This window comes from Pinus tabuliformis, chromosome 8 (assembly GCF_031772625.1).
Source record: "Pinus tabuliformis cultivar Carrire ecotype Pingquan chromosome 8, CPIR1, whole genome shotgun sequence".
NCBI lineage: Eukaryota > Viridiplantae > Streptophyta > Pinopsida > Pinales > Pinaceae > Pinus > Pinus tabuliformis.
The window spans coordinates 1,656,035,959-1,656,061,698 of NC_142294.1; the positions used below are offsets into that span (position 1 = coordinate 1,656,035,959).

Sequence of the window (25,740 nt, forward strand, 5' to 3'; positions counted from 1 at the left end):
AGTACCCCTCATAGAGTTGGTTAAAACACCAGATTATCAAAGAGAAATTACAAAATTTATCAATCTATCTCAAAATGTGAATATAAATGAAATTGTGAATTTGAAAGAAGATAAACCAGTAGTGGTTTTGGTTCACATGTGGAGGAGGTATATTCTTCAATGCCTCCTTTCAACATTTCTTTACTGGTTCATGATTAAATCTTGCACAATTGTATGTTTGATTCAGGAGCCTCACATAATCTTATGCCATTATCAGTGATGAAACAACTAAACCTACAAGTTACTAAACCTTACAGAGACTTGTATTCTTTTGATTCACATAAAGTCAAGTGTTTGGGGGGCATTAAAGATGTGGTGGTGTCACTAGCCCAGATTCCAGCCAAAAGTTTGGCAATGGATGTAGTGGTAGCAGATATCCCTGCTAGGTTTGGAATGTTACTATCTAGGTCATGGGTGGTTAAATTGGGTGGTGTTTTGAAACTAGATTTTTCTTATTCTATCATACCAATTTTTGGTGGGGAAGAAAGGATGTTGTACAAAAAAACAAGATTTATTATAACAATCACAAATAACGAAGCAAGTAATTCACCTGTATATAATCAAGAAAAAGATGGCTTATCTTGCTTCATGCTGCATGACAATGCAGAATTGGCTTAAGATAACCAGAGACAACTTACTTCATCCTGTGTAAATACAGAGCTACAAACAGAAGGGGTGTGGAAGTGCTTCTTTGATGGAGCCTATTCTAAAGAAAGAATAGGTGTTTCACAGGATGAAGGTCTTCAAGTTCATCAGTCGGGTGTTGGGCATAGAGAAGAAACTAGCAAGTGGGAAATGTTAGACAACAATATATTGAGCCATTCATCATAGCAAAAGAGGTTATCTTGTGTAAAAAGAAAGCTGATAAAGAGATTGTTTATCATTGCATTGAAGAACGCAATGATGCCCATGGATTGGAGGTAAACAATCTATTTGAAGTTGGCCATATGTCATGCAGTGATGTGAAATTTTTTCTTTTTCTTCCTGAGGTCATAATTACAAATTATTTTCAATCAAAGCTCAGAGATGAAATGTGGAGACATAAAAGTGACATAGATCATTTTCTTAAAGATGTTGCTGATTGTTCTATTGAGCATATTATCTTAATAGAAGATTTATTTGAGCAAGAACCTTCATACATAGAGACTTTATTTTTTGGAGCTGATCAGGACCATATTTTTTCTTATACTTTTGAAGATCTTGTGGCAGATTACATGGCGAAATTTATTAACAGCCTACACATACCATTTTGTGGATATATTGCTAATATTTGTTGTGAGTTGTCCTTATACATAGTTTATTTTCCATTCAGGATGAATTGTATTTTCAAAATTCACTGGCAGAATGGTTCTAGATCAGGCACTCAAATGCTAACCTGGTACCATTGGAAGATTGACTTCACCTGATTGAGATCAGTCATGCACATAGGTAGGAACCTGTACATAAATAAGCTCAGGTGTTAAGTATTTGGTTTCCAGTTATAGTTCTTTGGTTTAATTTTAGTTGATAAATATGGGTGACTGTCCCAGTTGGAAACCGGTTTGCAAAGGTTTTAGACTTCATGAATGTCACGTTTCAGTCTTTCAAATTTAAGGGTTTTTGGAATTTCGGACTCCATGCCCAACTAAGGCTACTGATCTATGATTCTCAGCACTTTGCTATCAAAGCACAAGCATCCTATCATTGTAGATATCGGAGTGAATTCAGTGTACAAATGCCACAAAATTTGAATTAGTTAAGCAATATATGACTCCATGCCCAAGGTGAAGGGACTGATCTGTAGTTCTTAGTGCTTCTGTGGAAAAAGCACTATCCCCAGGTGGAGCCAGATGTTGTAGCATCCATTGTCCATTGTTATTTAAGTTTTATTTTCAGTTTTATAAAATAAAAATAAAAAATATGAAAGAAATGGTTGATTTTATATTTTCAATGGCTTTGAAAGTGATAAACCCAGGAGAAGATATGGGTCGTCTGATCAACAAGCCACAAATCTAGTGGTAATTGCATAAGTTAACTAGAATGGGTTTATTTCAGAGATCAAATGCGACAGTGTATCAAACAAAATTTAAATTTGTTGAAGTTCAGGCCAATCTCAGCCATCCATCGAAAGAGACAGGATTTGACGGATATTGGGTGGAAAAGTAATCGAATTTTATCACTAAAATCGGACATGATAGATCATTAAATGGAAGTTTATATTTCCTATTGGGTCCATAAGGGAGTCAAAGGTGTGTTGAAAAGGCAGACATGACAGGTTTTATGAATCAGAGTGTTAATTCTTTTAAGTTTCGTGGGCCCGACCCATCGTTTAAATGTCATGCAGGTTCAAGAAGCATGATCAAGTGATAGTTTGAGAAGTACTTTAAGGTGTGCTACAGGGAAGCAATGAGAATGAAGGTTAGTCAAATTTCGACTCCCTCAGTTTATCGTGACGTTAACATGGTTGACCTAAATGTGCATCCAGGAATAACTGCGGGGGTTCAACCTTGTTGAGGCTCCCATACATTCTTTACCCCCGCAGTGCTTCCAAAGCCTTTCGCCCTTCATCCACTGCTCCATTAAGGCTCAAAGATACAGATTCGAATAGAGAACGACCATCATCTTCTAACTTCCGTTACTTCCTGTTATTTTATGTTCTTTAGAATGAGGTGTCCTTTACCCTCTGTGTAATATTCTGTAATAATTTTTACTTTAGACAGTTAGGGAAATAGTTAAGTAGTTTGACAGTTTTGATGACTACCAACTATCTCATAAGGTATATAAAAAAGGAAAATTCAGAGAGAAGGGGTTCGAATTTTGGAGAACCTGGATACTAGGCCACTGAATTCTTGATACAACTGTTGATTAATGAAAGAATCAGAAGTTTTCCATACATTGTTGGGTATGATTTTGTGTCTTCTCTGTTATGTGTCATCATATGTTTTCTTCCTTTAAGTATGGTAATGAAGCTGCAAATATTTATTTTCTTATGTAAATGAAGTTAAAATTCCTTAAAAGAGTGCTCCTATACTTGAAATTCTTACCTTTTCAATTCTTCTAAGTTACAGATAGTAGTTTCTGTGTAAGACAACATATTATCTTTAACTTCTCCAAGTGTCACAGATAGTAGATTCTGTCTAAAACAACATATTGTCTCTGACTTCTTCAAGCTTTCTTCGTTTATCATTTATATTCAAAAATCAAATGGCATTCTGATATTTTCTTGTCACCTAAGTATTGAGGGTTAAAAACCAAGTCTACCATGTCCTTCATTTGAGAACACAACATACAATTAAGTGACAAACAAGTGACAATCATTATAATCATTAATGTCTTAAGTAAAATTTCTACACAACAAGGAAATTGGTTTTTTAAGGTACAACAGATGCAACCTATCCTAACAAGATTTCAAAAAGGCTTGGCCTCCCTTGCTTCCCTCAGTCATGTCTGCAGGCTTCTTCGTAGTCCTACAGACAACACTTACATCCTTCTTGCTCCACTTTGACCTATTTCCGTTGATTTGCAACCTCTCTTTTGACCACATAGCTGTTCTACACTACCTTGTTCACTTCCTCTCCCTTGTGGCTTGATTTGGTGCATGAAACTAGGTCCCTTCTAATCTTCTATTATTAGAAGATGTTGACGGCAGTGAAGACGTTCTATTTTTGGTTGAATCCAAAGAAGGAAGTGGTAGAGTTCATTGCTAGATGTTTAGATTTTCAGTAGGTAAAGGTGGAATGTATTCAAATGGTTTAATACAGCCTATAGAAATTCCAGAAAGGAAATGGGAGGTAATTTCCATAGATTTCATCACAAGTCTTCCAAGGACAACGATGCGGTATGATTCTATTATGGTTGTGGTTGATAGGTTGAGCAAAGTTGCTCACTTCATTCCAATAAAGACTACATATTAATCCAGTGAGGTAGCATAGGTGTTCATTAGAGAGATAGTGAGATTGCATGGTGTTCCAAAGAAGATTGTGTCAGACAGGGATGCAAATTTCACTTCCAAGTTTTGGAAGGAGCTATTTGCAGGCTTGGGTACAGAGTTGGCCTTCAGTACAACTTATCATCTGCAGACATATGGACAGACAAAGAGGGTCAACAGGATCTTGGAGGATATGCTGAGGATGTATGTGATGCACCAACAAAGGAAATGGGAGGAGTATCTTCCATTGGTTGAGTTCGCATACAACAATGGTTATCAGGAGTCATTGAGGATGAGTCCTTTTGAGGCATTGTATGGGTGGAGTTGTAACACTCCCATCAGCTGGAGTGATCCAGTGAACAGGGTACTTATTGGATTGGATATGTTGGCAGACATGCAGAAGGAAATGCAGGTTATAAAAAAGAATCTAAAGGAACACATGATAGACATAAGATTTATGTAGATCAACACAGGGTATTCAAGGAGTTTCAGGTTGGGGAGCATGTGTATTTGTGCATCAAGCCTAAGAAAAGCTCTTTGAGGATTGGTTCACGTGCCAAGTTGGCACCATGTTATTGCAGGCCTTTCAAGAACTTTGAGAGGATTGGACTGGCGGCATATCGACTTGCTTTGCCTCCAACGATCAAATTCCATGATGTTTTCCATATTTCATTACTTAAGAAGTATATAAAGGATGTTGATCATGTTATTGATTGGTGTGTATTGTAGGTGGAGCAAGAAGGAGATTTCTAGTAGGAACCTTAGTGCATATTGCAGCGGGAGAATCTCATGCTCAGGAACAGATCCATAGAGAAAGTTAAAGTGCAATGGAAGCACTCTGGGCCTGAAGAATCTACGTGGGAGATGGCAGATAAGATGCGGGTCCATTATCCTTCATTGTTTACTAGTTGAGGAAAATAAGTTTTGGTTTGACGTTGGTATATGTTTGGCATATGTTTTGCTGATATTTTGGTATATGTATTTATATGTATGTGGATGTAAATACCACCATAAGCTAAGTTATAAAGCTCCAATAAGCGATATGGGTGTCATGTTATGGTTGTTATCTTTTCACGTTGTCATGATGTTTTGCTTTTGAGCAAGTCTTTCATTGTAAATACTACAATGAGCTAAGTTATAAAGATCCATGGGCAATATGTTTTCTTTTCAGTGGTTTTTCTGAGGTCATGGTGTGGTTTAACATCAAGGATGGTGTTCCCAAAGGGGGGTGGGTTCTGTAATAGCCCTGGTGAAACATTCATGCAATAAAATTTAATAAAGGAAAAATAAGACCACGGTTAAGAAACACTTATTCCAAGATGAATGTTGGGAAAATATATCCTAGTGGGCATCACTAGATGTGTTTTTGGCTAAGGAAATTGTCAAAGGCTAAGGAGAAGGCATTAAAAGGCTAGAAGGCATTTTTGGCACATTTATTTATGAAAATAAAGGAAATTGGGAGAAAAGAAGGTAAAAGGTCACAAGTTACATGTGAGGAGGAAAATGAAGGAAAATAATGGAAAATGAAGAAAATATAGGCCTCATTAATAAAAAAAGTCTTTTAAGGATCAGCTGGTAACCCTTTTGTCAGTTGAAGTTTGGAGCACTCTCATTATTCTCTGTCTCTCTCTCACTCTTGGTCACTTAGAGTTTTCTTGGAACACTCTAGATTTGGAGCAAGGAAGGAAAATAATGCAAAGGGAAAGGAAGGAAAGAAGGATCAGGTAGCTTCAGCAGGAATACTTGCAGGTAACCTTTTGCATGTGTGATTTGTTAGCCGGTTTGGACATGCATGGCTTTACATGTTGGTGTTGTTAGAAAATTATATATTACAGAGCAATGGAACACAGAAAATATATTGCAGAAACATAAACAAAGAAAACATATAAAATAAGAGAGAAACAAATATATGTGGTTCACCCAATTTGGGTTACGTCCACGAGAAAAAAGCTAGTCCTTCTTTTTATATTATCCAGCAAACTGAAGAGATACAACCTACACCAGATCTGTTGTAATTCCGTCTTCGCTCTCACACAATCTACTCTCTCTTTCTCACTCGTAATATAGATCTACATAGATGCAATCAATTCCCTCATATATAGCGAGGGGTTTCCTTCTAGGGCAAAAAAACCTAAATTAAACATAACTTCTACCGTCAGATCAACACCTAATGAATGGCCCAGATTAACTATGAAATTACAACATTTTACAAGGCAATTTTACATCTATTTTTATCTTTGAGGGCGCTGCCCCTGATCCCCCGCCAAGGGGGGGGGGGGGGGGTGGTTCCTAAAGATTGCTACCCCCCCCAAGACCCCCCTTGCAACGCAAATATTACGAGCGGCGTTACCGCCACATTACGAACTGGGGTCCAATGTGGTGATACCTCTAAATAAAGAAGATAATCAAGCTCCACACCAAATAGGTGTATGGTTCTCTTGTTGTTGGTGGCATGGTTTTTTTAGGTTATGATAGTGGTTTTCAACCTAGCCTTTTCTTTTTATGGATGCCATGGTATGTTGGGATGTTTATCTCAATTTTGAGATTTGGTTTGCCAGATGGATTTCAGAATCCAAGGCGGAGGTGGTATCAAATTTCATTCCGAAAGGCCTGGGAATCCCTTGACCAGTTTTGGTGGGATACATGGTAAAGCCTGAGGGAGAAGTATTGGTTTAGGGCCTAGTGATCTTGGTTTGGATTACGGTAAATCCTAAGAGACTGGTCTCAATTTAGGGCCTAGCGATCCAAGATTAGATTGCAGTAAAGCCTAAGACACAAGAAGATGGAAAATTCAGGATAGTGATGGGTTCTAGATGACATTCCAAGTTCGGTTTGGTTGTGATCGGAACAATAGTTTTGGTCTGATCACGGTTTGATGAGGGTGGAGGTGGTTTAACCTCTGGATTCCCTTGGTTGTTCTTTAATTGGTTGTGCTATGAGATCCCACATTCATGCTTGGAATATGGAACGAGGGTGACTAGATGAAAGAAATATTTGGTTCAACCATGTCTATGGTCAGGTGGTACGTGAAAGTCCCGAACCTGGTCGGATTTGCCTATGATTAATAAAATTTAGTTTCTCTTACTTTTTCACTTTTTTATATGTGGATTTAATGGTTGTTATATCTATGATATTTATGTTGTTCTATGCTAGTTACAAGCATGGTTATATGACTAGTTCATGTCATGGTTATTTCATATATTTGCTTGTAATTGTTAAATGGATGGATGTAAGATCCAATTGATGTTATAACAGTTCAATGGGGAAGGTGGTGATCCTTCTGGTTATGTTTAATAAGTTCTTTCAGTTATTCATGCTCTGCCTTGTATCCTAGATGTGTAGGTTTTATTGATTCCAAGTGTTTGACATAATGTCAGTCCCAGTTGGGGATGCTCGGGCCTAGTCCTAAGGTTGAATTTTGATTGGTTTATTTTGTCATCATGTCTTCGATGGATTCTGGAGGTTGTAACAAGTTATGGGCAAAGGCCAAGATTTTGGGCTATAAAAATGGCTCAAATATTGGGGACGCTAGCACAAGTATGCTGAAAAGAATCCAGGGACACTGGCACATAGGCCTATGAGAGTGAATTTGGGTTATAGACACTGTCATGCCTATAGCATGAGAGAAACCAGGGGTTAAAAGTCTTAAAAATTCAATGGGACTCAGGGACAAGATGTCTGAGTGACTGACATGTCTCCTAAGGGTGTTGTTGTTGATGTGGATGGGTTTTCTTGATATTTTTCATTAGTTCCATTTCTTAAAGGTCTCCAAGGAGGTTGAATCCCTTATAGTAACCTCTCTCATTGCCTTTTTACCCTGGTTGGTCAGTTGCTTGGGTGGACCAAGGAGGAGGGGGTGTTACAAGTATACATACCTTGCTTCCTGATTGTAGGTTTGGAAATGACGCAGGGAATGCGTGATCTTATGTACTTCCCAACATCCTAGAGAAGGTTTAGCCAATAAAAATACTTCTACAGCACTGCCATTATTTTTCCACCCAAAAATGTCTAGTGATCTGACTGTAGTTGGCCTCCAAAATCATCGTAGAATGCTCACTTGAAGGAACAAAGAGGTCTCCTAGGTGGCATAACAGTGCATCCTAGAGGTGAAAGGGTGGAACTTTCTTATCTTCTAGGAGCATCTGGTATGTGGTGTCGAATTCTAGATCACTATTGTAAAGATGTGACCATCACGGAGTCTCGTGTCCACAAGAGTCAAGCACAGTGGTTAGCACCATAACTGGCAGTCGGTTGAGGCAGTATGCAACATTATTGGTGTTTTCCTTCTTGTACTTAATTTTCAAATAGAACTATTGCAAATATGCAGACCATTTATGATGGTTATCATTCTGCAAATTTCCTTATGTTTGTATGAATTGCAGGGGTCGGTGGTTTGTGTGGATGACTATTTCCTTCCCCAAAATGTAATGCCTCCATTGTTGGCAGGCTTGTAAAATGGAATACATCTCTTTTCCAAAGGTGGGATACTTTCAGATTGTATCTAGAAGTGTCTCATTGTGATATTCCATTGGATTCCCCTACCGGGTAAGAACTACATCAATAGTATAGTCAGAGGCATCCATCTCAATTTCAAATGGTTGTTGCAGCTTTGGTAATGTGAGAATTGGTGCAGAGGAGAGGTGATGCTTCAACTCGGCAAATGCATTAAGTTGGGATTCAGACCAAAAGAAATTTATTTTCGCTCCACCCTTTGTGACTTGACTCAAAGAGCAAGTGATATGAGAGAATACCAACATGAACTTGTGATAGAAATTGGTAAGACGCAGAAAGCTATGGATATCTGTTAGAGTTTTTGGGGATGGACAATCTCGAATAACTTGTATCTTGGTTGGGTCCACATGTACACCCTTCTCATCAATGATATACCCTAAATATTGAACCTGGGTTATACCAAAAGTGCATTTATCCAAATTAGCACAAAATTTGTGTTGTCCCAGGGTTGGAGGACCTGCTAAATATGGTGTAGGTGCTCTTCCCAACTCTGCCTGAAGATTAGGATGTAGTCCAAATACGCTACCATGAATGAGTTGGTGAAGGGCCGCAATATGTAATCCATTAGGCTCATGAAGATTACAGGGGAACTTGTCAACCCAAAAGGCATGACCAACCATTCAAAAAAACCCTCCTTAGATTTGAAGGTAGTCTTCCACACATTAGAGGGTTCGATTGGTACCTGGTGATAATCAGACTTCAAGTCAATCTTGCTGAAAAAATTTTCCCCCTTGAGGTGGTATAGAAGGTCATCAATCTGTGGGATTGGTTACCTATTCCGAACAATGATATTATTCAATGCCCAATAGTCAATACAAAGCCTCCAGGTTATGTCCTTCTTCTGTACCAACACAATCGAGCTCTCATATGATGATGAACTTGGCCTGATGTGCCCTTTCTACAAAAAATCCTAAATCTTCCTCTTGATTTCATCGTTATCTAGAATAAAGTGTCAGTGGATCAGCTCATTACGCAGCGGTACACCCAGGGTTAGATCGATGGAGTGATTGAACTGATAGTGTAGGGGTACCTCTGTGGGTGAGGTGAAATGTCCCTGTACTCCTCCACAACCTTTTCCATCTATTGTTGTCGTGTGGAAGAGCCTTTTCTGGAGGTTGTAAATGTGGCCACAATCTTCCTCTTACTCTGAGGGCAAATCATAAAGAAGAAAAATTTATCAATCTGGAAAATGATCTTATTGCATTGCTTAGAAGAGATCAAAGAAAAGGTAGTAGATAATGCTACCTCTAGTATCCTATACAATTTATGACCCAAATTAATAATAACAGAATGAGGTTTGGATTCATATACAACATTGCACTTCCATAGGTATGGTTGACCTAATAAAACATCACAAACTTATAGAGGGGAAACATCGCACAATACCTCATCTGCAAAGGGCTTCATTATATAAGGCAGGCAACACCGCTAGCCAACATAGAGATCTCACCATTAGTGGAGCTACCTGATGGTGTACGACTGTGGGTGCAACATTGTTGGTAGCTTTAATCTCTTACGAACTTGGCTAAGATTAGGTTCTTCAGACTCGCAGTGTCAACAATGAACTGCACCGATGCACCCTTTAACCACATATGCGAGTGGAAGAGGTGCTCCCCTTCCTCTAGATCCTTAGGTTTCTCCTTTTGGAGCTTGGTGGTGGCTACCATTGCAATGGAATCTGCGTCAATGACTTGCTTTCCCTTGTCGGTTCCCTTATTGGGTTCCGACTCAGAATCAGAGTATGTATTTGTCTCTGAGTCTTTTAGCTCGGTCACCAACACATGCTTTGTCGGACATTCATTCATGTTGTGAGTGGGAGATTTATGGAACTCACACCACTTGTTGGTGTCCTTATTCTCCTTCCTATTATTCTTGGCTTGGAGCTTCGAGGAGTTATCTTGGGGGGTCATGTCCTGGCTTTGCCCTTTTCTCTGTGGCTTGGGGGAACCTTTTCTCTTCTTTAGGTTCATAGATCTAAAGTATCACTTTTTTTGCTTCAATTTCCACTCAATCTTAGAAGCATATAGTTATGTTTCATGAAGCGAGGAGATGTCGAGGAACTCCATTTCCTCCTAAATGTATTTTTGCAAACAACAACAATACTTTTGCACCAAATATTTCTTAGAATATTTGATGCCCAACTTCGTGTGCATGGTATGGAAAATATTCGTCAGTTCATGCACATATTGATCCCTTTGTCATCACAATGTATTCCATTATATGTACTTGTCGTCATAGCTCCAAACAGGGTAATATGGTTCCTTGACAACATCTCGAAAAGAGTTCCAAGAGGGTATGGATGAAAACAGAGAGGGTTCCTCAACCCGTCTCTCACAATATGTTTCCCACCAATCCTTGACATAGGGGGAAACTTTAAGTAGTGCAAAAGTATGCTTCTCCCTATGAGAGAAATTATGGATCAAAAAATAATCTTCCAACAGATTTAGCCATTTAGCTTAACATTTGCATATATTTTAACTTCGAATATAGGGATATTGAAGTTAACTTGTACCTTGAAGGGGGTTGTGCCTCCGAAGTGACCGTTGGATGAAGATGTGTTGTCGGTTGGCATCTGCCAAAAAATCTAGGCAAAGTTGTCCAACATTTCATTCCTCTATCGCTCGAGGGCTTCTTCGAGCAATAATTTGATAGGATCTCCTGCTCCATCATCTTTCTTTTCTTTCACCTTGGGAGGTCGTCGGTGTCGGTGGGGTTGGTATTGTAAGGGACCAGCCAGTTCAAGTCCCAACTCCTTATACCTCGACCTCATTGGGGACATGCAAAAAAAAATATAGAAAGAATAGATTGCTTTGTTATTACTGATCTAGAAATACAGATATAAATATAAACACAAATATGCCGTAGAATTATATCTTCATTTCATTAATATCAAAGAACTGAAAGATGCCTACATACAAAATGAACATAAACTAGCTCGGGCGATAGTAGCTTATCTCTGAGAAGAGGTCTGACGGCTACATACCTTTGAACTGTGTTACAATGGGGCTAAAGGGCCTTTTTATTATTGAACAACAAAGAGAAACCCTAAACAACCAAAACCCTAACCCTAGGAGATGGAACACTAAGAGTTTGTGGGCCCCGTTGGGGTTAGTCGTACAACCAACTTCCCTAGGTTGTAACATGGTCATATGATCTTCATTTGGTGTGTACGATACCTTGTTAGAAAGGTCTTTCTGAGTAATAGAATATTTGCAACAAGCCCTTGCATATGGATATGGGTTTGTTGTGGACCTTAAAAAAACACCATTTAGGGGGTCAAACAACTATGGAATTTCAAGACCCAAGAAAATTGCTAAAAATAGTAAATTGTGCTATAATAAAGGAAAATGATGAAACCAAATGGAGGTCAAGGTGGAATAGGTAGGCGGCCACCAAAAGCCACCTGGATCAATCTTTACCTTTACCTTTACTATGTAGTAAAAAAGAAAAATATTTTTATCCAAGTTATTTTCCCTTACAGAGTAAATGTTGACGAGTTAGAGGATCCCTTGCAATAGTTCCAATTTTTTCTTTATAACAACTTTAAGATATATGGACTGCACCCACAATAATGAGGTTTCCCCCGAAAAAGATGTAAATATAATTTGAAATGTTGCCTTAAAATCAAAGGCTACATCAAAAAATCCATACGTAACACATTCTTCAATTAATTGGTAGGAAAGTATTTCACCAAACACTTAGTGGATAGAGTACGCTTTGTCAAATAGTTGGATAACATCCTTGGGGGAAAACCCCTAATCTCTAGGTTGGTAATAGCAACTTTCATTTTTCTATCAATAGTCGAGACATAGTGTTGTTAAGGTTTATATCCCATGACATGGAAGAAAAATACATAAGAATAGTTGGTAAACCAACATTTCTTCTCACATTGGGAATATACCCACATTTAGCATGGTTTACTAAATGGAATTTGAATTTTATACTTCTCCCCCCAAAAAGATACCTTGGGTATTTTTTTAAAAAACTTAATTTAGACAATATAACTACTGATAACATACATAGAATATTACAATTAGTCCATACTATATCCTAGTTCCAAATGAAGCTAAGCTATAGTGATAGAAAAATAACGGACATGTTCTATGTTTTACCTTCTCTCTTCTAGTGACTTAATGTAGTATTGTCAATCCAAGAAGCAATATATCTATCAAGTTTTGGATTTGGATTTTCTAAAATTTGTAACACCATCAATATTATAAAGAAATTTATAGCAAGATTCACCAATAGAATTTAGAATAGAAAAAAAATCTAATGCTCATATTTAGAGGTTGAATTAACATGAATATAGGGGAGTAACCCTTCCTAGATTGCCTTCATAACTTCCTCTATTTTATCTACCTCTTTCATTGTCTTTCTGTAATCCCCTTTCCGTTGTAGTTCTTCCATACTATGTTGGATCCTTAATTCCTGCTTCACACCCCCATATAGCAATAATTAAATTTTCATATTTCTTGTCAAGTTTATATACTTTGCTAAGAATTTTAGTGTACTAGATTCCTTTTGCATCCATAGTAAGGGCAATGGAATTCTTCATGTGCAAATAAAAATCCATTCTCTTTAGATATTCAGCTCCCTTAATTCTTGAAAATAATGTAATAGAATCACATATAATCATCTCCTCATCTATCTTTTCAGTTGATGTGAAGGCTTTTCTCCGTTAACTTTGTTTTCAATTTATTTCATTTCTTTCTTGACTTCTGTAAAAAGCCTACGGTTATAAGCATCCACAACTGACATTGTAGAATACATCTTAGATCTCCTTTTCAAGCACCCTATTTGAAGGTCTAAGGTGCCCCACATTTATTTGTCCTATCTTACAAAGCCCCCAATTGGTTTCCCCTTAACCATACTATCTGTTGCTCACCATCCTAGATCGCCTCTCTTTAGAATTTGCATACCACATCCTAACATAAAATTCCAAAGAAATAAAGCAAGATTGACCGGGAATCTTCCTTTGATAGTGTTGGGGAGATAGAGAGAATTCCTATGTGCAAAATACTTGTATATTTGCTAAGTTAAAAAAAGCCCCCTCCACCATTTAATGCCCGTAATTTCATTGAAACCCATCATCAATGTCTTTGTTAAAAATCCCTTACATACCATTATTCTCCAAAATAAAGCCTGTCATTTGATCACATGGTAAATATGAAAAATTGAACATGTATGAGGAATCATGATAACTCAAAGCATCATCTTACTTTCAACTTATCTCCTCACTTTACGTGTCAAAGACAAATGTAACACCTACATATACTTTAGACTCATATACTATTATATTATTTTATTTCTGGTATATTTCATTAGAGAAAAAAACTTTTGATAATAAAATAAAATAAAAAATTTAACTCACAGTAAAATAAAATAAAATATAATTATAATATATTTTAATTTTTAAAATAAAATATAAATAACGCACCATTACGACATCCAAAACAAATCCTTTCCCACGGTCCAAAAGCTATTTTTTTCCTTCATAGCAACCCAATCCTTTCCCACGGTCCAAAAGCTATTTTTTTCCTTCATAGCAACCCAATTTTCCAAATGCTCATTTTTTCCTTTGATTCCCAACCCAATTCCCAAGATGTAGGTTTTTATGTTTCTATCCCAATATTATAAATGCGGAACAAACCAGTCTCAATCAATAATAACGGAGTAGAAAGCATTTATATTCAGCCCACAACTCTTATTCATCAAATTTAATGTTCAAAGTTGAATGCAAGTCACATCATTTGTGGACATGCTTTTTGTATTTAAGCATTTAAGGCATTTTCAAATAAACCGATAAGGAATCTAGAAGGATCTTTGAGTTAGCACCCAAAAATATTCCTTGAGTTGTTAGAAATTTATCAGGCCATCCACATATATATATCACGAATGCAATGAGTTGAACTTTTTATATATATTCATGATACATTTTTCAAAACCTTTTGTCTACTACTTAATGGTAGTCTAACCAATACGTTATTGCAAAGTGGTTCAATGGATGTCCTTAAACATAGCACGTCGATTGACTACTTCAGATGCTCAATAGTAACGATGAAAGAAGCATGCTATTACTTATATGATTATGTATGTTGGGTATCTCTTTTCACTATTCCCTGCATTTAAAAGAAGCAACTGATCCATCCACTAATTAATGGGAATCTACAAATATATATTTTGATAGGGGCTCAAGTAACAGGATGCATAATTGACTTAAGTACATGTAGTCGAATGATTACCTTGAGTATGTTGGGTGTCTCTATTTAGTATTTCATGCACTATAAACAAAAAGAAAACAACAGTAAAACAAAACTACGTTTCAACCACTAAAATTTGTTGGTTAAAGACGTTAATGTGCCCTTTAGCAAAATCTAAATCCAAAAAAAATCTATATTTCAACCACTGAAATTTGTTGGTTGAAGACACTGACCTCCCCTTCTGCAAAATCTAAATCCATAGTAGTAGGTGTTAGAGATAATGGAGAATATCTTAGAATAATGAGTTGGTTCACGAGACCTTAGGATAGGAATTCGTTTCTATTTTTTAGGTTATGGTTCTAACTTCCCTAAATCTGTGATTACTATATATTGTCTAATGTACATGAACAATGTAGAGCATTCTGTAGAGCCAGACTCAACTGGTTTAGACTCTCTTTTGTAGAGCTGACCAGTGGGTTTCATTTCATTTAATATACAACATTGCATTTTTATCATGGTATCAGAGCGACAGGGCTGAGAAAACCTGTTCGTTGAGTGAGGAACTTGCTAGGTGCGCCTAACATGAAATTGTTGCGTATCTTTGAGGAAAAACCACAAAGATCACATTGTACGCCTTCCGCACGTTTTCATTTTCTGGATCGTCACGGATATTAGGTGTACATACGTGAAGATCTCCACGATTCCATGGTGGATAAGTGCGACGACCATGGTGAGAGAAGCCGAGAGAAGGCTCCGAGGTCGGGGAAACAACAAACAACATCACAACAAAAAGAGGGGCTGCGTTTTGGCGGTGGCTGCCAAGAGAAGGTTGCGTAGAGGCCGAGAGAAGGCTGCATGGAGGCCGAGGTCTACCGAGAGAAGACCAGAAGGAGGCTGTTGAAAACAACATTGGAGATCAATGATCTCTGTCTTTGACACAGATCTGGGGTAATTCTAACATTTTCTTTTACCTATCAAATTTGTTTTAATCGCCAAGATGAATAATTAGGTGTTTGAAGCATGATTGAATGAGAATAACAAGCTTGATGGCTCCAATTATGCAAATTGGAAATTCAAGATGCAGACTCTGCTAGAAGTGTAGAGTGCTTGGACGATTGCAAATGGGGATGAACAGAAGCCAGCAGCTGGATTCGCAACAGTCCCAGATTGGGAGAAGCATGAGGGTAAAGCAAGGATGCTACTGAAGATGTCAGTGAAAGACTGCATCATACCACACATCAGAGAATGTAAATCAACAAGCGAAATTTGGGGAATTTTGAAGGATTTGTATGAGATCAAGAATACAAATCATCTTCTATTCTTGAAAAGCAAGATCTTATCCCTGAAGATGGAGGAGAATGAAACAGTTGTTGCCTTCATAGTAAGGATCAAAGATCTGAAGAACAAATTGGCAGACATTGGTCATACAGTTGAAGATACAGATCTTGTAACAATTACCATGAATGGTGTGATCGATGACTACCAAATGTTCATCACTGGGATAAATGCGAGAGAGAAAATCCTGAAGTTTGAAGCACTGACAAGAATATTGATGCAAAAAGAAGAAATAAGATCGACTCTGAAGCCCTAGAGTGCTGATGCTGCATTGATGGCAAAAAAGAACCTCTACAAAGGAAAAGGAAATTCGCAATAGCAAAATGGAGGAAGCCCACAGAAAATACCAAATCTGACCTAAGATATGAATCTGAATAGAAACAATTCTATAATTAAGTGTTTTTATTGCGGAAAATAGGGTCATATAGCTAGAGAGTGCATGAAGAAGAAATATCGGGAAGAACAACAGAGGCAGAAAAGATATGCAGGTCATCTCGCGAATGATAATCAAGAGCGAAATTTCAGATTGTTCATGGCAAGTCGTGATGAGAATGTTGATGCAAACATCTGGTATGTAGATTCGGGAGCATCAACACATATGACAGGGAACAAGCAATGGTTTGAATATTTTAAAGAAATCAACGACGGAGCACAAATCTACCTAGGTGATGATAGAAGTCATCAGATTAAAGGATGTGGGAAAATTTATGTCATTTTACCTAATGGTAATGTAAGACAAATTTATAATGTTATGTATGTGCCCGGTATAACAAAGAACTTGATTTTTGTATCCATGATTACAGATCAAGACCTTAAAGTTGAATTTTTTAAATCTAATTGCTATATTAAAGATCTGCTAGATGGCATGAAGACAATTGCTACAGGAATTCGAACAGGAGGTCTATACAAATTGGATGTAAGACCAGCACCAGTTCGAGCTTTAACAACAGCGGGTTTGACTACAGAAGAGTTGTGGCATCAAATATTTGGTCATATCAACTACAATGATTTGTTGTTACTTCAGAAAATTTAGGAAATGGTAAGATATCTTCATATATTAAAACAAATTCATAATGATTGTGACGCCTATACATTAGGAAAGATGCATAGAGAAGAATTCCCTGTTCGAATAGAGAAGAAACAGAGAGATATACTTGAATTAGTGCACACATATCTTTGTGGACCCATGCAAACAAAGTCATTAGGAGGTGCACTATATCTTTTATTGTTTATTGATGACTGCACAAAGTTTTCGTGGGTATATTTCTTGAGTAAGAAAAGTCACACATTTGAATACTTTAAGCAGTTCAGAAATATGATTGAAAAGCAAACAGGGACGCAGATAAAAATTCTCTGCTCTGAATAAGGGGGAGAATATAGGAAGGATGAGCGTATCAAGTATTGTAAAGATCATGGAATATTACAACAATTTACAGTACCACATACTCCTCAGCAGAATGGAGTAATAGAAAGAAAGAACAGAACACTGGTGGAATGCGCCAGAGGCATGTTGCAAGGTAAGAATATGTTGAATGGTTTTTGGGCTGAAGCATTGAATACTACAGTTTATTTGAAAAATAGGAGTCCTACAAGGAGTCTTGAGTTTAAAACTCCTTATGAAGCACTATATGGATTTAAGCTTGCAGTAAAACATTTAAGAGTATTTGGGTCTAAAGCATTTGCCCATATTCCAAAGGAAGATAGAAGAAAACTATATTCCAAAGCCATCAGATGTACCTTTATAGGATATTTTTCACAATATAAAGCTTATAGATTATTTAATCCCTCTACTCACAAAATTTTTGTTAGTAGAGATGTCATATTCCATGAGCAGGATCATGAAGAATCTGATAAGCACAATGAGGAATGGGATATTCCGTACTTGGTGGAAGAAGAAAGTGAAGAAACAGGAAACAATCAGGATCAGCAGCAGACAAAGGCAGAAGATGAACAACAGTAGCAACAACAACAAATACAACAGTAGCAACAGCAGCAACAACGACGGGAAGAAAAAGAGAATGATGATCAGACAAGGTTTGAGGCTACCCCACCACTTAGGAGATGAAGTAGGAAAGCTCAATTGCCTGAAAGATATAGGGAAAATGCCTTTATAACTAGTATGATGAATATTTTTGAACCTTCTAGTTATAAGGAAGCAAATGAATGTAGAAAATGGAAAATAGCTATGGAACAGGAATATGAATCTATAATAAAAAACAACACTTGGGAATTGGTTGAACTTCCTAGAGGGAAACAAACCATAGGTTTTAAATGGCTGTATAAACCAAAGATTAATGCAGATGGAACTATAGATAAATTAAAAGCTATACTGGTAGCAAAGGGGTATTCACAAAAAGAAGGCATTGACTATGAAGAAACTTTTGCCCCTGTAGCTAAACTTAATACCATCATAATGTTGATTGCTTTAGCTACTAAGAAACATTGGATGATTCACCAACTAGATGTAAAGTCTGCAATTTTAAATGGAGAATTGAAAGAAGAGGTTTATTTAGAGCAACCTGAAGGGTTTGTTGAGAAAGGGAAAGAACACTTAGTCTGTAGGATAAAGAAAGCACTTTATGGACTAAAGCAAGCACCCAAGTCTTGGTATGAAAAGATTGATTCATTTTTTCTACAATTTGGCTACAACATAAGCAAAAATGACCCTAATCTTTATACCATGCATGATGAACAAGGGCGCATAATGTTGATTTCTTTGTATGTAGATGATTTGATTATTACAGGTGATGCTACATATTTGATCAAAGAAATCAAGCAACAGATGTCATAGGTGTTCAAAATGAAACACCTTGGTGAATCAAGATATTTTTTAGGTCTTGAGATCTGGAGAGATTCAAGAAAAACATTTTTGTCACAGGGAAAGTATGTCAAAGGAATATTAGAAAGATTTAGGATGGATCAGTGTAAGCCTTCGGCAGTACCATTACAACAGAACATCAAACTGCAGAGTGAGGATGGCTCTAAAGAGGCAGATGCAACACTTTATAGACAGTTGGTTGGGAGCCTAATCTACATGACCACTACTAGACCAGATTTGGCTTATGCAGTCATTGTGCTAATTCAATATATGTCTAAGCCACTTGAAAGTCATTGGAATGCAACGAAAAGTGTTTTGAGGTATCTACAAGATACTGTAGATTATGGTTTTATTTATATTGATTCCTCTGATGTTAGATTGACAGGATTTATAGATTCTGACTGGGCTAGAAATGTAGACGATCGTAGATCCATAACAGGATATGCATTCAGCATTGGATCTGGGGTGATTACATGGAGTAGCAAGAAACAGAACACAGTTTCCTTGTCTTCAGCGGAAGCAGAGTATCAAGCTATGTGTGCAGCAACATGTGAGGTAGTTTGGTTGCAGAGACTTCTCCAGGATGTTGGGGAAGAACAGAAAGATGCAACAATGATCAAATGTGACAATCAGAGTTCAATCAAACTTGCTAATAATCTAGTGTTTCACAAAAACACTAAACACATTGATACACAGTTCCACTTTGTTAGGGAGAAAGTGCAATCAAAAGAAATCCATTTGGTATATTGTAATACATGTGATAATGTTGCAGACATTTTCACTAAGCCTCTTGGAAAAATCAAGTTTGAAATTTTTAGGGAGATGTTTGGCATATTTGTGAACCCCTTCTCCATTAAGGGAGAGTGTTAGAGATAATGGAGAATATCTTAGAATAGTGAGTTGGTTCACGACACCTCAGGATAGGAATTAGTTTCTATTTTTTAGGATATGGTTCTAACTTCCCTAAATCTGTGATTACTATATATTGTGTAATGTACATGAACAATGTAGAGTGTTTTGCAGAGCCAGACTCTCCTGGTTCAGGCTCTCTTTTGTAGCGCTGACCAGTAAGTTTCATTTCATTTAATACACAACATTGCATTTTTATCAGTAGGGGACTAAAGAGAAAAATTATGTTACTAGAATTAAGTTACATAATTTAAACACCTCCTTAACATCCGCATAAATCTCACTCAAACGACCGCTCATCCCAACCATTGATATTCTATATGCACATACATTTCAACCCGAAGATCCATTGTTACAAACAATTTTGATTTTGAAGTGTGAATATGATAAACATTAAAAAAAAGAAGTCAGTTTAATGATTTTTCAAATACCAAATTTATTTATACATTCAAAATCACAATTTCACAAAAAAATGACAATATTCATTCAAAATTCACACTTGGAAAAACTAGTCTGATAATAGATATATTATCTTTTGAGTTGAACATAGTCAACTAAGCTTAAAATCCTAATCCTAACCAAGTGGGCTTTCAACTTGCTCAACTATAATCCATTCCAATAGACAATCCCCAATCATTACATGTAATACTACAAGTCAAATTGCTTATGTTAGGTGCATAAAAACACCACCCGTACTCTAACAATATTGACCATTTTACAGATGAAGTTTACTTAATAATATACCCTTTAAAATTAACTAGAAAAACTCTTCACATCCAATACCAAAAACTCTTATACTCTACCCCTATCACCTAAATCTATATCTAGAATTCATTGACAAAAACATGCTTAACAAGTGTATCTTCACAACATACTTTAGAATAACGAAGAATAAACTATTTAAAACAACAATCTACCCTTTAAAATTAACTAGAAAAACTCTTCACATCCAATTCCAAAAACTCTTATACTCTACCTTATCACCTAAATCTATATCTAGACTTCGTTGACAAAAGCATGCTTAACAACTGTACCTTCACAACATGCTTTAGAATTAGGAAGAATGGACTATTTAAAACAATACACACATAATATCAGTTTCATGGAGATTCCACTAATAAGGGGTGAATGACTTGTGAGAATTATCATCAATACAAATTTTGGTTTAATTCTCAATGAATATATTATTTAGTGAGTTATTATAATTAGCTTTGCAAAAGTAAAAATATGAAAGAAAACAAGAGTTTCAAAATCTAAAGAGAATAACTTAATGAACTCTAATATGATATATTAACACTACAATGCAAAAATAAAAATGTAAAAGAAAACAAGAGTTTGAAAATCTAAAATTCTCTTTATTTGATATAAATGAGATACAATATCTCTTAGAGACACTAAATGATGCTTTAAAAAAAAATGGACCTTTAGGTCTCCTAAAGGAAGGTCCCTCATTCTCATTTCCCTCTCATATAAATTTGAATATGTGAAGTTTTTTAGACACTCTTTGAATGGAGAGCTTTAAGACTACAAAGCAATCCCAATTGGGTGACAATTTGAGCAACAAATGTTGCAATGACTTTCCTCTTGCAAATGGTCCTCAATGGAGTTGTATTTATAGATGAAGGTCCATGGTTATGGCTTCCTCCAAATTTTGCTAATGGATAAGATTTGATTTTAGAGTGATCCTCTAGTCTCCCTACAAAACAATAAGAATCCTTTGAAAACCCCATAACTCTCTCTTAATAAAGATAGCTTTATGTGAATTGTGGATTTCCAAAATATTTTAGGATTTGACATACATAAACAACATCAAATAATTGACCTTGCCCACATCAATCAAATCAGAAAATATTCCAAAAATAAACAATGCTAAATAATTCACCTTCCCCACATCAATCAAATCAAAAAAAATTCCAAAAATACGCAATGGACTTAGGCTTAGGGAATGAAGACTTTACCTTATACTTCCATGTACCAAAGGAGCATTTAAGGTGACTTCCACGAAGATCTTTACCTTTCACCGTTGTAAAGGGTCGCTACGGGTCGCTGCTACTTGAGTTCAGATGGTTCTGCCCGGTACCTTTGTTCACAAAGTGGATGCGTGATTCTTTCTTTGATTTATTTGAATATCAGATAAGATTGGACGGAGCGAAGACCAAGGTGGGTCGTGACCACTTTCATTTATAATACATGAGATACCAAGGCATAAAAAAAGAATATCCAAAAGGAAAACTGTAGAAACATATAATAGAACAGGTTGACGGAATAACAGCATGAAATGAGTCAGAAGAGTCTAGAGTTTTATAGGTTTTTTTTATACAACCAGTACCTTTATCTGTGTCCCAATCTTAATATTCTCCAACTTACTTACCGTTCATGCCCTGTTCGAAGAAAGTGGGAAGCTATTTATTGGAAGCCCTTCCAGACTTTCACAAAACCTTCTCCTCGATCTTGCCGTTGGAGCGCTTTTCCAGCAAAATGCAGAGCTTTTCTGGCTTGCAATCGTCTATTGATGACAGGAGATTGTTCAAATATCGCAAGATATTGCAATCTTCGACACCCATCAGCCCCTCTATGGACATTGCAGAGAGATCGACAGCGGTTAACTATGTAGCGAAATCGTGCTTCGACTCTGACATAGCCATCATCCTCGCGGCGTTGCTCTGTTCCATCCTGTGCGCATCGAGCGTGATTGCCGTGCTACGCTATAGACTGCGCTGCAGACGACTGCGAGTGGCGTCCGAGCCAGAACTCGATTTTGTCGTCGAAGGCGATAAAAGTGACACTGGCAAGAAAATCGATATAAAAACACTTCCTACAACTGTGTGTGGCAGAGGGTCGCCCCTCGCAGGCATGGATTGCCCCATTTGCTTAACAGAATTTGTGGAAGGAGAAAAGGTGAGAGTATTACCAGAATGCTGTCATAGCTTCCACGCAGATTGCATTGATGCATGGGTGGTTTCCAATCCTTCTTGTCCGTCATGTCGACATTCTCTGCATCATGTGGTGGTGGATAAGTCATTAGGGGTGGCTCAGCCAGCTGCTGAGACCACCCAAGGCGCCCAAATGCATGGTAATGAAAGTGTTAGAGAAAATCATGTTCTTCAATCTTGCAATAGTTCTATGGCAGCTTCATCATGTTTGAAATGCATGAGATCAGCTTCATCATGTTTGGATTGCACGAGATCAAAGGACTTAGAAAGAGGCAAAGTGGGCGAGGATTGAAGACCACGATTGGAAAAAGTGCGCAGGAGTGGAAAGGGCGCATCACAGGAATCTGAAATGTGACCGCGGGGCGAAAATTTGAAGCGATAAATTTCGTTTATTTGAATTGTTTATCCTAAAGTTTTGTAGATAAAAATGTAGTAGGTAAATAGATTTGGTACTATACGATGATAATAGTAACCGTATCCCATGTAGTTACTATAACGGTTTCAGCTAAATTGAGTTACTCGTATGGTCTTCAATTTCAAGGGTTATTACTTACCGGGCCATCGAGCAATATCTACTCTAATACCTGCAACTGCTATGTCCAGAACAGTGTTCTAAATACACTGGTGCTATCGTTTGATGATGTGTATTCAAATATGTTCAGAATATTATGGCGCTTCTCTGATATTGTGTATTTCAATCAAATCTATTCACAACGATGCGGGGCTTCTCCAATAGGAGCAGGCTGTCCTGCCAACCCTGAATGAATCTTTTCAATTAATTACTACAGTAGATTTCCTGTTAAGCACAGACTGCCTTGCAAGGAATCTCTATGTTCTACATGGTTCCAGGTGAAAACGCTTTCAAAATGACCACGGAGAATACATTTTCGTACTTGGGCGAAGCAATTTTTTTTTTCAAACTTCGCTGACAAAACTTTCTTCCTCATATAATTGAATGATTTCGATGGCTCATTAATTTTTATCACTCTCTAGTGGCCATGGCCACTCTACATTTCGAATAAGCCTTTTTCGAGGATTTCGTAACTTTACGCATCGGGCAACAATATACTCAAACTTTGACCTAGCGAATACCGAAATTTTTAAAAGCACTCTTAAATAATCGATTTTAAATCATTTTTAGGCGTATTTAAAGAGTTCATAATTTCACTAAAAAAACAATCAAAATCTGAATGAAAATTAGCATTAAGCTTCAATTTTTAAATAATACTCAATCCTTTAGCACCATTAAAAACAATTCAAATACTCTAAAAATTAGATTTTCACACCTGCCATACAACCAGTTCTATATGTTCAACCTTAACTGTTCATACTAATATAATACATACAACCATGTTAATATTTATTTTATTATTTTTTAAAAGTATTACATTATTTGATTTTGGAAAGGTAAAGTGCCCCAAAATTTCCTTTTTTAATTTCGATTTTTTTGAGCATGTCTTACGAAGCAACTTGTAATATGAGTCAAATATCATTGTTGTTGTAAACCTATGCCTAAGGGTATTTAGGTTAGTGTAGCCAAAATATCCGAAATATACATAGTTTATTAAAGGTTGCACTTCACAAAAGAAAGAATAAAAATTGGGCAGAAATAATTATAAGAAAGCAAACTAAGAAATAGTGAACATCATGAGGTGTACTAAATAATAATCATTAACCATAAAAATTAAGAATAATGTATAACTATATTTTAATATATATAATATGAGTCAGATATCATTGTTGTTGTAACATAAAAGACTAATCATTAGTATAAACCTATCCGTAAGGGTATTTAGATTAGTGTAGCTAAAATATCCAAAATATACATAGTTTAGTAATGGTTGCACTTTACAGAAGAAAGCAAGCTAAGAAATAGTGCATAATTATATAGTGAACATCATGATGGTGTATTAAATAACAATGATTAACAATAAAAATTAAGAATAATGTATAACTATATTTTAAATATAATGGGTGTTTATTAAATAATAATAATATTTAATAATAATTATTAAAAATTTAATGATGTGTAATAAAATTATCATGCTATTTCTTTTACTTTTAATATTTTTATGTTTATTTATAATTTTATATTACTATAAATAGATCAATAAATGTGGTTCATATAAATTTAGAGGTGTATATTAATTATATTTATTTATGTTGTTATGTTAGTTTATGTTTTATATGCTTAAGGACGATTAGTAGGCTATGATTGATTATGGTTAAATAGGTTACTGATATAGTTGAGGACGGTTATGATTGGCTATGGTTAACCATGGTTGACCATGGATTCCATGGGTATGGATTTACCATGGTGACTATAATTGAATATGGATGACTTTAAACCTAAGCCCACCTAGTGAACCTAATAAACCTAAGTCAACCTAGGACAACCTAACCTAGTTATTTCTATGGTTGACCATGGTTATTCACTTTAGAAATAATGCATAATGATCATGGTTATTTATGTTAAAATTAATGCATATTTATATGTGAGAATAATGAGGGTGTTGAATAATAATGATTGAGAATTTGATGATGAGTAGCAAAATTACAATATTTTATTTTCCTTTCCTTCAGCTTATTTATGTTTACTCATAATCTTATATCTGTTTATTTTTATATTTGTATGCTTGATCTAGGTTCAAAATATTTTCTATTACATTTCTTAGTATTCCATTGATTTATGATTGACATTAGGGAGAATTAACCTATTGCGTCTTTACATTTGAATTAACGAATTATCGAACAAGCTCTTACAATGTATGACTTCATGTTTTTATGCCATGGGTTCACAAGCTACAAGGTTAGATATAATTTGATTTAATGGTGCAAAATATTTGTAAAACCTCATGATTTTATGCCATGGGTCCGCAAGCTACAAGGTTACAGAGAAATTGATTCAATGGTGCAAAATATTTGTAAATCCATGTGTTTCAGATTTAGCATGACACTAAGGAGAAAATGAATAATCAGAAATCATATAGCCCCTTAGGAAAGACAATAAAACATATATTTCATAGTTTTAATAATTGGAAGGTAGAATTCTATGGGCTCATGAGTTCATGTTTATTTTTATTATAA

The 25,740-nt window shown here is 36.2% G+C and overlaps 1 protein-coding gene across 1 annotated transcript; it reads left to right on the plus strand.

Annotated features, from left to right (window-relative positions):
• Positions 1–22,096: 22,096 nt before the first annotated feature.
• On the plus strand, positions 22,097–22,945 carry LOC149242539 (RING-H2 finger protein ATL80-like). Its single transcript, XM_089370874.1, has one exon. It carries the CDS (start codon positions 22,097–22,099, stop codon positions 22,943–22,945), a length of 849 nt encoding a protein of 282 aa, XP_089227000.1.
• The last annotated feature ends 2,795 nt before the right edge of the window (positions 22,946–25,740 follow it).

What these genes read in the sequence shown, in the direction of transcription:
- LOC149242539 (XM_089370874.1), top strand. Translation starts at nt 22,097, where the DNA reads ATGCCCTGTTCGAAGAAAGTGGGAAGCTATTTATTGGAAGCCCTTCCA.